The sequence below is a fragment of the Harpia harpyja genome, chromosome 20, assembly GCF_026419915.1.
Source record: "Harpia harpyja isolate bHarHar1 chromosome 20, bHarHar1 primary haplotype, whole genome shotgun sequence".
NCBI classification, from domain to species: domain Eukaryota; kingdom Metazoa; phylum Chordata; class Aves; order Accipitriformes; family Accipitridae; genus Harpia; species Harpia harpyja.
In genome coordinates, this window is record NC_068959.1 from 2,673,137 (window position 1) to 2,685,953 (window position 12,817).

At 46.0% G+C, this 12,817-nt stretch overlaps 1 protein-coding gene across 4 annotated transcripts in view; it reads left to right on the plus strand.

Annotated features, from left to right (window-relative positions):
- The window catches only part of FNIP1 (folliculin interacting protein 1), a 70,948-nt gene extending 61,015 nt beyond the window's left edge, over positions 1-9,933 (plus strand). For all 4 annotated transcript variants that reach the window (XM_052816465.1, XM_052816468.1, XM_052816466.1 and 1 more), the window contains 5 exons: positions 991-2,416; positions 2,838-3,006; positions 4,869-5,066; positions 5,459-5,574; positions 6,585-9,933. In XM_052816465.1, the coding sequence (XP_052672425.1) occupies positions 991-2,416; positions 2,838-3,006; positions 4,869-5,066; positions 5,459-5,574; positions 6,585-6,663 (1,988 nt within the window). In that variant the 3' untranslated portion in view covers positions 6,664-9,933. The remainder of the gene's footprint in view (positions 1-990; positions 2,417-2,837; positions 3,007-4,868; positions 5,067-5,458; positions 5,575-6,584) is intronic.
- Positions 9,934-12,817: the final 2,884 nt, after the last annotated feature.

Here is a 12,817-nt window from a genome sequence, read left to right on the forward strand (position 1 = left end):
AGGAAATCCATCTTTTGATAAGAAATCAACATACTCTCAATACAACAGGCAAAGGAGCAACACAGTACAGGGAATTATGACTCGGCAACCCCCTGGGTAAGGTCTCAAAGCCTAGTCGATTGAGTAGCTAGTCATACTGTCTTCTAATTGCTGAGTAGAGGAGAGGAGATGAGCTTCCTATTCTCTGGTCAGATTGTCCTGCTTTGCACACAAACTCTCATGGAATTTGGTCAGGGAAGGGAAAGGGAGGTTTTGTGAGGTTGCCCTGTTCTGGTATAGACAGGAATGGCCAGGGAGTTGGCAAGAAGACTTGATTTCAGAGCTCATGGGACTCAAGGGATCTGCTGTGGTTAGGTTGGCCTTTGAGGCCTCTTGGATCCCTTGTCCCCCCATCGCTGCATTCATGCAGGGCCCTAATACCTCCAGAACAGCACATGCGCAGGCGCTTCCCCAGGCAAATCTGAAGTACAGTCAAAACAACCCATCCAACCCATAGTAGAGCTCAAGGGGAGGGAAGAGAAGGTTGGCTTCAGCTATGCACCCACCACTGTCACTTTTTTCCCTCGTTCCTGGCATAGGTTTGTTTCTCCTTGCAGCTTTCTCTTGGTGGGTAAAAGTTCAGCCCAGTTTCCAGACTATCCAGGGTAATTCAGAGCAGATGCCTCCTCTCTCCCATGGCTATATAAGGAACCCAGGAGATGAGCCTCCAAAGCTAGGCAATGAAGTGAGGTGGTGTGAATACTCCCTAATATGTGAGACCAGATGTCTCCCTGACCAGCGTGTCACCTTACCAACAGCCATGATACCAACAGCATCTTTGGGATTCTCTGTATTGAAAACAAAATCCTAGCATAGCTGTCCTCACTCTTCTGCTTTAGTATTTTTCTGTTGTAGACCTGGCCTTTGAAAACTGGCCACAACAATTGTCTGTTAGAATAATAATTTATTTTAAAGATGCAAAATAATTGTCTGTTTTATGTCCTATTCTAGGTGACCTCTATGGGGCTATTGGATCACCTGTGAGATTAGCGAAAACAGTTGTGGTTGGCAAAAGGCATGACCTGGTACAGAGATTGCTTTATTTCCTTACTTACTTCATCAGATGCTCTGAACTTCAAGAGACGCATCTTTTAGAAAATGGGGAAGATGAAGCCATTGTCATGCCTGGAACTGTTATAACTACCACGCTGGAGAAAGGAGAAGTAGAAGAATCTGAGTATGTGCTTGTCACAATGCACAAGAACAGGGGCAACTTGCTACCAACGGAATCTGAAGAAATGAGAACTCCTAACTGTAGCTGTAAATATTGCAAATGTCCGATTTCCCTTGCACAAAACATAGAAGGTGTTTCACAGCAAGAGAGAGAAGATGCACAAAACACTCCTAAGGTAGAGCTGGAGTCCTCTTCAGATGAGAACAGAACTATTGTTCCTGACGATTGCCAGGAAGATGTTGTTGATGCTAAGCAACCGAGACCCTGCCTGGACACAAAACTAGAGACCGTGGTGCGCACAGGGTCAGCTTCACCAGAAAAACGTGTAGTGACGGAATCTGGTTTGGAGCCAACAGGAAACATGTGGAGGAGTGAAGAGTCGCTGGAATCGGGCAACCAGGCGGTCAGTGTAACAAGGTCACCCGGTATAGCTGTGGAAAAGAAGCCGCCAGATAAGCTCTTCTGCGATGCGTTTCCTTGCAGCGCTGCCGAAGCTCAGACAAAGGTGACTTTCCTCATCGGAGATTCCATGTCACCCGATTCAGACATCGAACTCAGAAGTCAGGCAGTAGTGGAACAAATTGCTAGGCATCACAGCCCACCAGCAACGGAGGAAGGAGTGTCTGCTGATCAGAACTGTGAAGCTAAACAAACTGTTGAGGACCAAAATAGAGACTGTGGGACAGCTGAACCCTTTCCTCAAGTTGCTAGTGAGCATCAGAGCTGGAATCCAAATCCATACAATGCTGAGAGCATGAGTCTGTTTGATGAATATTTTACTGATGACAGTTCAATTGAAACCCGGACTATTGATGATATTCCAGGGCAAGCAGCTACAGACCTTCTTGCTCACAACAGTAGTTTAGAGTTTTCTAAAAAGCTGTGTACAAAGACTAGCAAACCACCTAGCGAGTTTTGTAAATTTATGGACTCTGTTCGACAAGAGACCTACAAAAACTGCTTTAATGAGCAGGACCAAAGAGAGAAAATCTCTATTCGCGTCCCCCATGGGGACAGAGAAAACGTAGAGAAAAAAGTCGCCCCGGGAATTGATTGGGACATTCCAAGAAATGAGAGTTCAGATAGTGCCCTGGGTGACAGCGAAAGTGAGGATACAGGTCATGATCTAACTAGACCAAGCAGTAACTATTATGGAGCAGAGCAAGAAGATTGGGCAGAAGAATATGAGATTCCTTTTCCTGGGTAGGTATTATTCAGCAGTAATAGAGCCTAAAAAAGATAGAGCCTCTTCTCATGTCACATGTTTGGAGAGTGTAGCCTAACTTGGCATCAGTGGTTGGAAAAGTGTCTCTTGAGCTTGCTGATTGTAAAATATAGAGAAATCAGCAGTCTGGAAAAAAATATTAATTGTGCATTGCGATTGTCGCTCATATCCTTTTCTTCCACAATGGGCTGACTGTAAAAGCTGACTTAAACTCTTTTTTAAAAGTACTTGAAGTTAGAAGTTAGAAGAGATACGATAAATGTGAAAGTGTGACCTCTGTGTGAGCTGAATTTGTTGTTTAAAGTTAGAAGAGATACGATAAATGTGAACATGAGACCTCTCTGTAAGCTGGATTTGTTGTTTACTTTTGTACATCTCTCTGATATGCCTTTCTTGCAGGTCAAAATTAGTTGAAGTGAACTCTGTCCAGCCCAGTATTGCCAATTTTGGAAGATCCTTACTAGGTGGCTACTGTTCGTCTTATGTCCCTGACTTTGTTTTGCAAGGAATAGGAAGTGATGAAAAGCTGAGGCACTGTTTGGTGTCAGATTTGTCTCATGCTGTGCAGGTAATTAAGCTATATTTGGTAAATGTATTTGTCACAGTAGGGAAAGGCAAATATTTTTGAATGTACAAACCTGCTAGAAGTGGAATTATTTACTGTCGCAGCTCTCTTCAGATTTCTCCAGTCCCGGGTCACCAATTTTTTCTCTTCTCTCAATTAATGTATCTGAAAAACGTGGTTATTTCAATGCAAATCTGGAGCACAAAAACTTGGACTCCCACTGAAGCCAGCTGAGAGGATCTCTGTGCTAAGCTGTAGCGAAATCATCATCTCCTGCAGACATGGCAGCCTGCTGATGGTTGCATGCCCACAGGATGGAATAATGTTAAACAAGACCAAATGCTGAGGTTGCTGTGCATCTCTTCCCGGGCACAGTCTTCCTGCCGTGGTTGTGCAGAAGCTCCCTTGGCTCCCTCCTCTTTCTGTGCACGTCTAACCAGTGTGCTGCTGCTTGTGGGGCAGAACGTGTTCTCTGCGGTGAAGCCATCGAGAATGCTTACTATTTTGGGCACGTTACTCCTTTTTTAGGATTGTAGTCAAGGTGTTCGATAGTGCCGGCTTCATCGGAAAAGGAGAAACCAATATTAAGATAATTGTCCTAAGGGGACTCACACTTCTCGTGTGCTGGAAAACATCTCTGCTCCACAGAAGCTTTTCCCTAGATGAACTGGGGCATGACTGGGAAGCATGGTCTTTCCTACCCCTTTTATAGTCACCAGGAGAGGAGTGGGAAAGCAGGCTGTCCCTGAAAAGCATGATTCTGCTCCCCTCTAGTTTATTCCCAAGGGAATGGGGAAAGACCCCCACACAGGCTGGTGAGCAGGCAGTCCGCTTCTCTGAGCGCTCCCCTGGGAGCCTCCGAAATGTCCCCTTCTTCCACACCTCTCCAGTTAATGACGTGCATCGCACCTGCGGCCGTTCCCCACGTTACTGTCCCCTTTCCTTGTGCCCAACCCCGTGGGCCGTGGCGGGGGTGTTTGCTCCCTGCGCGGCTGTTCTAGGTGCTGTTTTAAGCCATTGTGTTTTAAGCCAAATATTTAAGGCATTTGTGAAGTATAATTGAACTTCAGGCAACAGAGGCAGCAGTGTGAGGTGGCTGCTGCTGTGAAACTAATGTGTGTGAAATATAACCTAGTTGTGGTGCGTGTCCATCAGGAGATTTATATTTCAATTGCAGAAGTCAAAGATTGAGAGGATACGAAAGGACCAAGCAAGATTTTATATGCTTATCTTCAAGTAAAATAGTAACTGCATCCTAGCCCCGTATGAAGTCCCTGTGGGACTGTTTGGAAGGAGATGCTTCCTAACAGTCCAGCCCCAAAAATGTATTGGGGAAGGACAATGGGGTTCCAAATACTCGCTTTTTAAAACCTCCACCGCTTCAGAGAGGTGAAATGCTACTTGGAAGGAATGGAGGAGCTGGGCGCAGGCTTGGTTCCTGACTCCCTCTGCTGGCCCTCCCATAAATGGAAACCAGTGACAACTGGGAATAAAACCGACCTCGTTAACACAGCCATGTTGAACAGCAAGTTGGATTTTTGGTACTTTAAGTTTTAGGGGTTTAAAATGTACTTTAGATATGTCAGAACTCTTTGTATCAAATATCAAAAGATGTAATTGTCAGCCAGTGACACACTTTCAAGCCTGGAAGAAAATGTAAAATAGTGACTATCCTTCTAAGACTGTGCCTTGCTTACAATAAAGCTCTGTTTTTAATAGATGGAATGCAATGTTAGCACGTTACTGTATTTTAGGTGAAGTAGTGTCTGGGATGCTATCGCTGCTATCCAGGATGGCGATGTTTTGTGAAAAGACTGTTGTCATTTGTCATTCTCAGGGTTCTGCTATTCATTTTTTGTTTCTAGCATCCTGTTCTGGATGAACCGATTGCAGAAGCCGTCTGCATTATTGCAGACACGGACAAATGGACGGTGCAAGTGGCCAGTAGCCAGAGACGAATGATTGATAATAAGCTGGGAAAAGAAGTGTTAGTCTCGAGTCTCGTCTCCAACCTGCTTCATTCCACCCTTCAGCTTTACAAGCATAATTTATCTCCAAACTTTGTAAGTATGATTGACAGTTGGGAGGGTGATGTTTTTTTAAAGCATCCTTTCACTTAATAGGTTAAAGAGGGTGTAAGGTTTTGCCTAGTTTATTTATCCGTAGCCACAATTCTAGTAGCCAGTGCATCCCCTGATGTAGCTGTTGGAGCTGTCCATTTAAACACTGCTCTGTGATTAAGACAGCTGTCTCATTAATTCTGATTTAAAATGCAATCAAAGGCTTCTGCTCAAAAGTAAGAGTCTTGCCAGTGAATATCTTACTAATTATTCACCTAGACGCAGCCACGGAAAAGGCAATAGACGTATGGGGTCTGTGCTGTTTCGCTCTGAGGCTGGGTGCGGTTTGGATATAGCGCTGTCTTCTCCCTGACACAACTCCCTTTGCTTTCTAGTGTGTTATGCACCTGGAAGATCGGCTGCAGGAGCTCTATTTCAAAAGCAAGATGCTGTCCGAGTATCTCAAGGGCCAGATGAGAGTTCACGTCAAGGAGCTGGGCGTGGTGCTGGGGTACGATCACAAACTTCCTCCGAGCAGTGCTGCCCTGGGTTTCCCGGTGCCAAATCCTCCGCCTGGGCTTGTTCTAAGCACAGCGAAATGGATTCCTAAATGGGACTGGAACCGTAGTGTGGCATAAATCGCCCATGGCCGCAGGCTTTTCCTTAGCCGTTGCTTGATCCCGAGGATCCCCCAGCCTTTCTCTCTTCCCTCCGGGCAGGAAGATGGGCTCAGCACTCCAAAGCTTATCAGACTCCTTCCTTAGTTGGTCAGTCATCACTGAACAACGTGGGGCACCTGATTCTTCCAGGTTGACTTACCCTACATGGCAGAAAACACCCTCTGTGTCATGTAAGGCACATAATACCTCTCTGTGGGTGTGGGGCACAGGCAGAGAAGCTATTTAAGGGGTGTTTATAGGAAGGCTCCGAATATCTTTTTATGCAGGGGAGTACAGGGTGAGCAGGAAGGCACACGGAGCATGTGTGGAGCTGGAGATGGGGGAGCAGCTGCAGCAGGATGAGCTGCAGCACGGTGCCAGGGCTTCCTTGGTAGCTGCAGAAGTAGTTTAGCCTAGTTCTGTGATCCTGCGCTTTGTCCCCCAACCATTGCTCCCTTTGCTTTGAGAGTAGGAAGGAATCTGCTGTTTTTCCTTCCTCCATCTGCTTTCTCACCAGTTTGTTGGCCCTGTGAAAGAAAAAAACCAAACAGGCAGGTAGGAGCTGGAGGCAGCGTTGACAGTGCAGAGCTGTCGCTCTTCAGCACAAGCAGGCACGTCTGGAGGGGTTGTTAGAAACAATCTGGTGGCTGGAGCGTGTAACCCAGCTGGCAGTGCTGCATTAGGAGAGAAGCACAATTGGCTTCAATTTTATGGGAAGAATGTCCTGCGGCTCGGAGCTGTATACGCTCGCGGCCCAAGCACAAACACTTGGGCTTGAGCAGGCAGTGTGGTCGCTAACGCACGTGTTCAGCCCAGCTACGTTTCGGGTTAGATTAAATGTGACTCTTCTGCTTCCTTTTAGGATTGAATCCAGCGACCTCCCTTTACTGGCAGCTGTAGCAAGCACTCACTCTCCGTACGTTGCCCAGATACTACTTTAAAATGCCAGAGGCCGTAGTCGTTGACTTTTTTTCCCCTCTGGAAACAAAGTGGAAGACAACTTGTTCTGGCTTCTTTCTCTTTGAAGCAACTAAAACAAACTGCTCGTTGAGCTGCAGCACCTCCATATATGACTGCACGTTATGCAAACAGTTGGAGACTTTTCCTCTCCCACTTGATCATTTATTAAAAAGGGTAAAGAAAGGAAAAAAGAAAAATGAGTAAGCCCGGGATTTCAGCCACAAAAAAGCAAAGATTTTAGCAAAAGCTGAAGATCTGCATTTTTTATCAATTTCTGCCACAGTGGCTAACTGTAATTTATACTGCGGAACGTGAGGAAGAACTGCTTTGAGAAATACACGATGCTATCGCCAATTATAAACTTAACAAGAGAATGCAGCAGCTGTCTTCAGACTGGCTTCTACTGATTAGGATCTCATTAAGATCTGTAATTCTCAAGCTGCAATGATTTGTAAACAACTTCTACTTTTTCATGTCATAGTCAGATTCTGGATACTTCCCAGAGGAAGAACAGGGGTTGGGGGTGGGGGGGGGGCGGGGGGTTGGTTTGTTTTGTAAAAAGCTTATTAATGACACTCAGCTCCAAAAGTTATTTATGTTCTTTCTCCTGGGGAGAGGGAATAGCGGGGGGCATGGGGGGGGGAGGCAGGGAGGAGGGAGGAAGAGGCCAACAGACAAACTAGCGATGGAGATTCTCTTTCTTGGCCGGCTGTTGTAACCAGTATTAAATGTTTATAATGTTTAAATGTTGCTTTATACTAAGTGATGCTTTTCCTTCACAACGTAATCAAAATGTAAAAAAAAAAAAAAACAAAAACCCTAACGATAACGTTGGCTGAAATTTCCCCATGGGGTCCCCAGAATGACATGACTATTACCTCTAACTTTTTTATGGTCTATAATGTTCTTGCAACATCATACTCTTTTTACAGCAGTCAGTCAGCTATTGAAATAATGAACTAGAAATAATTGTACCAAAGCATTGGGGAAAAAACAAATAGACTATTACCCTTAATTGCTCAGGTAACTAATTGATATATTTTTAAAAACCATTCTACAAAAAATGAACATTGATTACGCCATAGTATAGTAATATCAAAATTATTTTTTGACAAATATACCCTTGATGCAGATGACTCTAATCCCTTTTCTACTCACTTGTGTAATTACCAGCAGAAAATGTTGTTTATTTTATTCTCAGCATTTCTCCTTTACTCAGCCATCACTGTTTTGTCGTTGTATATACAATAGTTGTAGGAATAGCTGATGGACCCAATCTGGTGTAAGTAATGTAAATATACAGTGGTAGGTGGATTATGTTTTCAAAGGCTCTACTACCTCAGTTTAACTGGACACTTCATTATAGGCTTTTCTTTGTGTATTTGTCCTAGCAGCCAATTAATGTTGCTGATTTTTAGGCTCTGTTTTCATCGATTATGCTCAGTATATTGAAATTCACGGATTATCCACAGAAGTAGGAGATACGTGTTCACTTGGTCGCTAAACTCTATAAACAGTTCTATAAATATGTCATTCTGTAATCATCTTTTCAATAGTATAGCACGCCTGCTATTGTTGTTTGCAGAGTTATTTTAAATACAAATCTATTTTAACCGTTTGATAAACTTGAAAACAATAGGAGAGATCCCTGCCCCACTGCTGTCAACGACAAAACTCTCCTCCCTTCCTTTGCTGGGGCCAGGCTTTCACCCAGAGAGGTTTTTTCAGTAATATTTAAAATCTGTAACTTAAGACTCTGTTCCAGGGAAGATCTACATGGCAAACCCACACCCCTTTCCATGCGGGACTGAGTCTACGTAAGTCAACCAAACGTTAATACAGGCAGTGTCATTTGAAACTCTTTTGTATATAAATCTAACGCTGACTGCTGCAGGGAAGAAACTTGTGTTTAATATGCGATCTAAGGATATGTTTCTCCCCTATTCTTCAAATGTCCTTTCTTCACCACACAATTGTATTACATCTGGCTTTTGGAATGAGCACAAAACATAGGGGCCCAGTTGTGTAAACACATTTTTAATGAAATATAGGATTGAGCTCAGAATACAAATTTTTAACTCTTTGCTATGATACGTGATATAGCCAATAGCTCCGATTCTGAACATTGTACATAGATCTGCCGTTGTAACCTGATGACGACGGTGCTGCTGGGCTCAGTGCTGGCGCTGTGGTCCGGGTGAGGAGCCCCGAGGGTCCGCTCCTGCCCTTGCCGCGGGGCAGGTTCCCTACGGGGGTTCGCCCGCGGGACGTGCCCAAGTAGCTGGGCAGCGCCGCACCGTAATCCCGGCACCTCCCAGGGCTGCGCTTGTAATGCCTCCTTACAGGAGAATGCTACGTTCTCCTCCATTTAACCATTATCAGGCGAATCGTTGGTATTGCTTTGAAACGGATTTGACTCTCAAGAAGGGCCCTTGCACGGCTTGAAATTAGTATTCACTTGAGAAGGAGAAAAGGTGGTTGTTCGGTGGCATCCTTCTCTGCTGTCTTCTGCCTAACGCAGCCCCTTGACGTCCTGGTAACGATGTGTTCGGTCAGTCCCAGGCGAAGCGGCCACGGGGGCGGCTTCCTCGTCGTCCGCCCACCGGTGCCGGTTCCCTCGGAGCCCCCGGGGCCGAGCGGCGGCTCCGGGCGCGGCGGCACCCTCTCCAGCAGTATTGTGGTCAAAACCCAACCAAAACCCTCGTGTGATGGGAAGTTTTTCTGTAGGTTAACTTCTAGGGTACGTGAACAACGTGGTACGTACGTCTGTTTGTTAAATAATACAAAAAGGGATTTTTTACAGGACTATAGCATCGACTTTTTAAAAGTATATCGCGATTGTTTTATGTGAATAGAAAACTAATGTTTGCTTTCTCTTTTCCACTATTACCAATCTCCATTAACATGTCTTAATTTTCTGGCTGAAAACTAAGTGTACTAGGCACACAAATTAGCAAATTTGTTTTTGTTGCAATTGGCAAACACTGGGCTGCTAAGAACAAAAAATATTTGAAAGAAAGGATTTTACACCTTGCATATGTTTTCCCTATTAGTTGTTATAGATGTTTTATGACAATTTTTTGCTTTCTCTAAATTATTTAGATGGTGGTACTTGTAAAATGCTGGGTAAAATGTACATACTTGTTATCTCTTCTGTTTTTGTATATATTTCCCAAGATGTGCACTTGTATTATAATAACCATTCCCAATTTTAGGGGAAATTTGTGCAATAAATACAGTATGTCAATTTACTTCCGGTACATTTTCCTGTCCATTTTTTATACTCGTAGTACGAGAGCGTCGACGAGTGTTTAAACTGTAACCGTCTCAAGCTTGACATCTGTCCGTCTCCTCTCACACATCCCTTTTGGGGCATGCTTCCGAGCACTCAGAGGTGCTCCAGCCATTTCATGTGGGGTCTCTTAAGGAGTTAGTAATTTCAGACAGGGATTTGTGTTTGAACTTGCTGTTCCGTCAGTTGTGAATGTTGTCGGCCCAAAAAAAGCGATAGTAAGACAGGAGGGTGGTCCTGACCGTCTGTACTGATGCTTGACTTTGCATGAGGAGAACAGACGTATGCATAAAGCCGTGGTCCTTGCGCTGGTCCGTACATCCATTCCCAAATTTACCTGCAGGGCAGTTTGCCACACTAGTCGAGTGTTTGTAATTCCTCTCCTACAAGTTACCGTATTTGTGCCCATCTGCCCAGTTACAATCCCTTTTCTGTCTCTCTGGGCTGCTGCACAGCAATAAAGGTTCTTGAGAAGTCTGTGTAAGGTTTTATTAAATAAGTTCAAGTTATGATACAGTGCTGGCAAGAAAAGTGAAGTAATAGTCATACAACACGAAAAAAGAATTAGCCCGGGAGATGTAGCAGAGTGTACATACGACGGCTTTTAGAGCATTCAGATTAAGACAGGTCCTGTATTCTTGAAGAGGGAATAAATAATCAGCAAAAGATGGAGACCTTTGCCTGCAGTAGCAGCATCCACTATTTTTGATGAGCTTTCTCGGGGTTTACTCTCCCGGTACATACCTTCCCCAGGTGCCCTCGCTGCCTGCGAGCTGCGGGACTGGCCCGGGACGAGCCGGGGCAGGAGCAGAGGTCGGTGGCCCGGGGCTGGTCCTGCAGAGACCGGCTGGTGGGCAGGAGACTCCGCGGATCCGATGGGCAGTGCAGCGAGACGGCACAGACCGGAGCTTCCCAGGATTTCCACTTGCACCTGCCAACTCCTGTCTTGTAAAAAGATACCTGTTACCCGGCGGTTTTGTTTCATCTCTAGGAGGAACGAAAGCCGCGACAGCAGACTCGCGGGTCTTCAAACTGGTCCTGTAACACCACCGTGAGCCTCCCCTACGAGCAGGGAACGGAATTGCTCAGACTGTGCATTCTCAGTTCCCACCCCGAGTAGCTTGATATCAAATGGCTTAATGCTCCGTGTGGCTGGGGCAGTGTAAAAGCAATCGATAGAGAATCAATTGCCTTTTAAGAATTGTAACAGAGGGGTTTATTGCTTGGCCTGGTGTTCCTGTGTCATGATGGAGTCAAAAGGCAGGAGATGCTCAGCCTTAGCGGGTGCTGCAGGAGCGGCAGGAGGCTCCGCTGCGGGATCTTGGTGATGCACGGTTGCGCACCACTGCTTTAAACGGACCGTCAGACCTGCAGTGCTTCTCGGGCTGGGACTCAGCCGGCTGAGTGCTTCTAACGGAGGACAGAGAATTTTTGTGTTCCCGGAGTAGATGGTCATGAGGTGTCCTCCTGACAGGGGATGCGCGAGGTGAGCCGGTGATCGTGTGTCTGTGTGGGTGTTTGGCAAGCGATGACGTTAGCAGTAAATTCAGCAGTATAATCACTGCAGCATCCAGAAAACGCTGATGTTAATGCCCCGAATGGATTTCCTTTTCGACTCTCCAGCTAGATGGGGATATAGCACTTGCTAGCCAATATTTTTAATGTATTGTTACTCCTTTTCTGTAATTCCCTTAATTTTCCCGAAACAAAGGGGAAAACTAATTTACTTTTGCCTAGGCGAAGGCAGGGAAGCAAGCCATAGGCATCCGAGTACCACAGTGTCTTTCATCCCTTGCATGACTACCAGGGCGGTCTGCAGGAGAGGAGACGATTATTTTCCACGCGGTGTAGTGCAGAGTAACCACAGGACAATTTCTGGACCCATGGGGCGGGAAGCAGCTCGCTGCATCGCTGTTGGCTGCACAAATGCACAGAGCTCCTAAACAGCTCACTGCTGAACCGTGGTTGCTTTCTTCTCTCTCTCCAAACCTTAAACATTTATCATTAAAAAACAGTGGCCTTGTAGCTGGAGTTAAAAATGAGCACACACCATGGAGATACACACGTCTTCTGAGTCTGCGTTTGTGCTGAAAGTAACGCCTCTGTTTATGTGCTGCAGCGTGCATTCTGTTCCAGCCATGCCCTCATTTTTTTCATGGGATCCAGGAGCAGTTACAGGCTTTGCACACCAACTGTATGGCCTTCCCGTCTTTCCTGTGCACAGTAACATCATCTGTGCTATTGCTACCGGCAAATCTAAATACACTGGTTCTCGAAAAGTGTTGCTGGTGCTCGCTGGAGATGCTGCTTTACTGGGATCGGCAGTTTTCAGCTTTGACAGTCAAAGAACCACAAGTTCAAATCCTGGTGGGATCTATCCAGGCTTTTAGAGCAGATCCTGGTTCCCCGGCAATGTGGGCTTTGCTTCCAGACCTCTCCCGGCAGAGGAGCTCGAAGGTAAATTGGCTGTGCCTGGTGTTTAATTCTCCCCCTCCCTGGGGGCCAGGGGGAAGGAACGGGGGTGTCCCCCCCTCCTGCCCCCCGAGCGGGGCAGCAAACCAAACCGCAGGGCTGGGGCCGCGGGTCCCTGCTGCCTTCTGGGGGGAAAGGAGGAGAAACACGAGTGGCGTTTGGATGCGGTAACGCCGGAGGCACTGCGCGGTTCCCAACCAGCAGAGCGGGGGTTAACTGCTGACCCAGAGCGTGCACTTTTCTACTGGCCCTAACAGAAAAACAGTATTTTAAATATATTTCCTCCAGCTTTTAGCTGTGCTGTGCCAGCTTTGTCAGTGTCATCGCAGGACACGCCGCTCGCTCAGTACCAAAGTGTGGCAGCGTGAGGT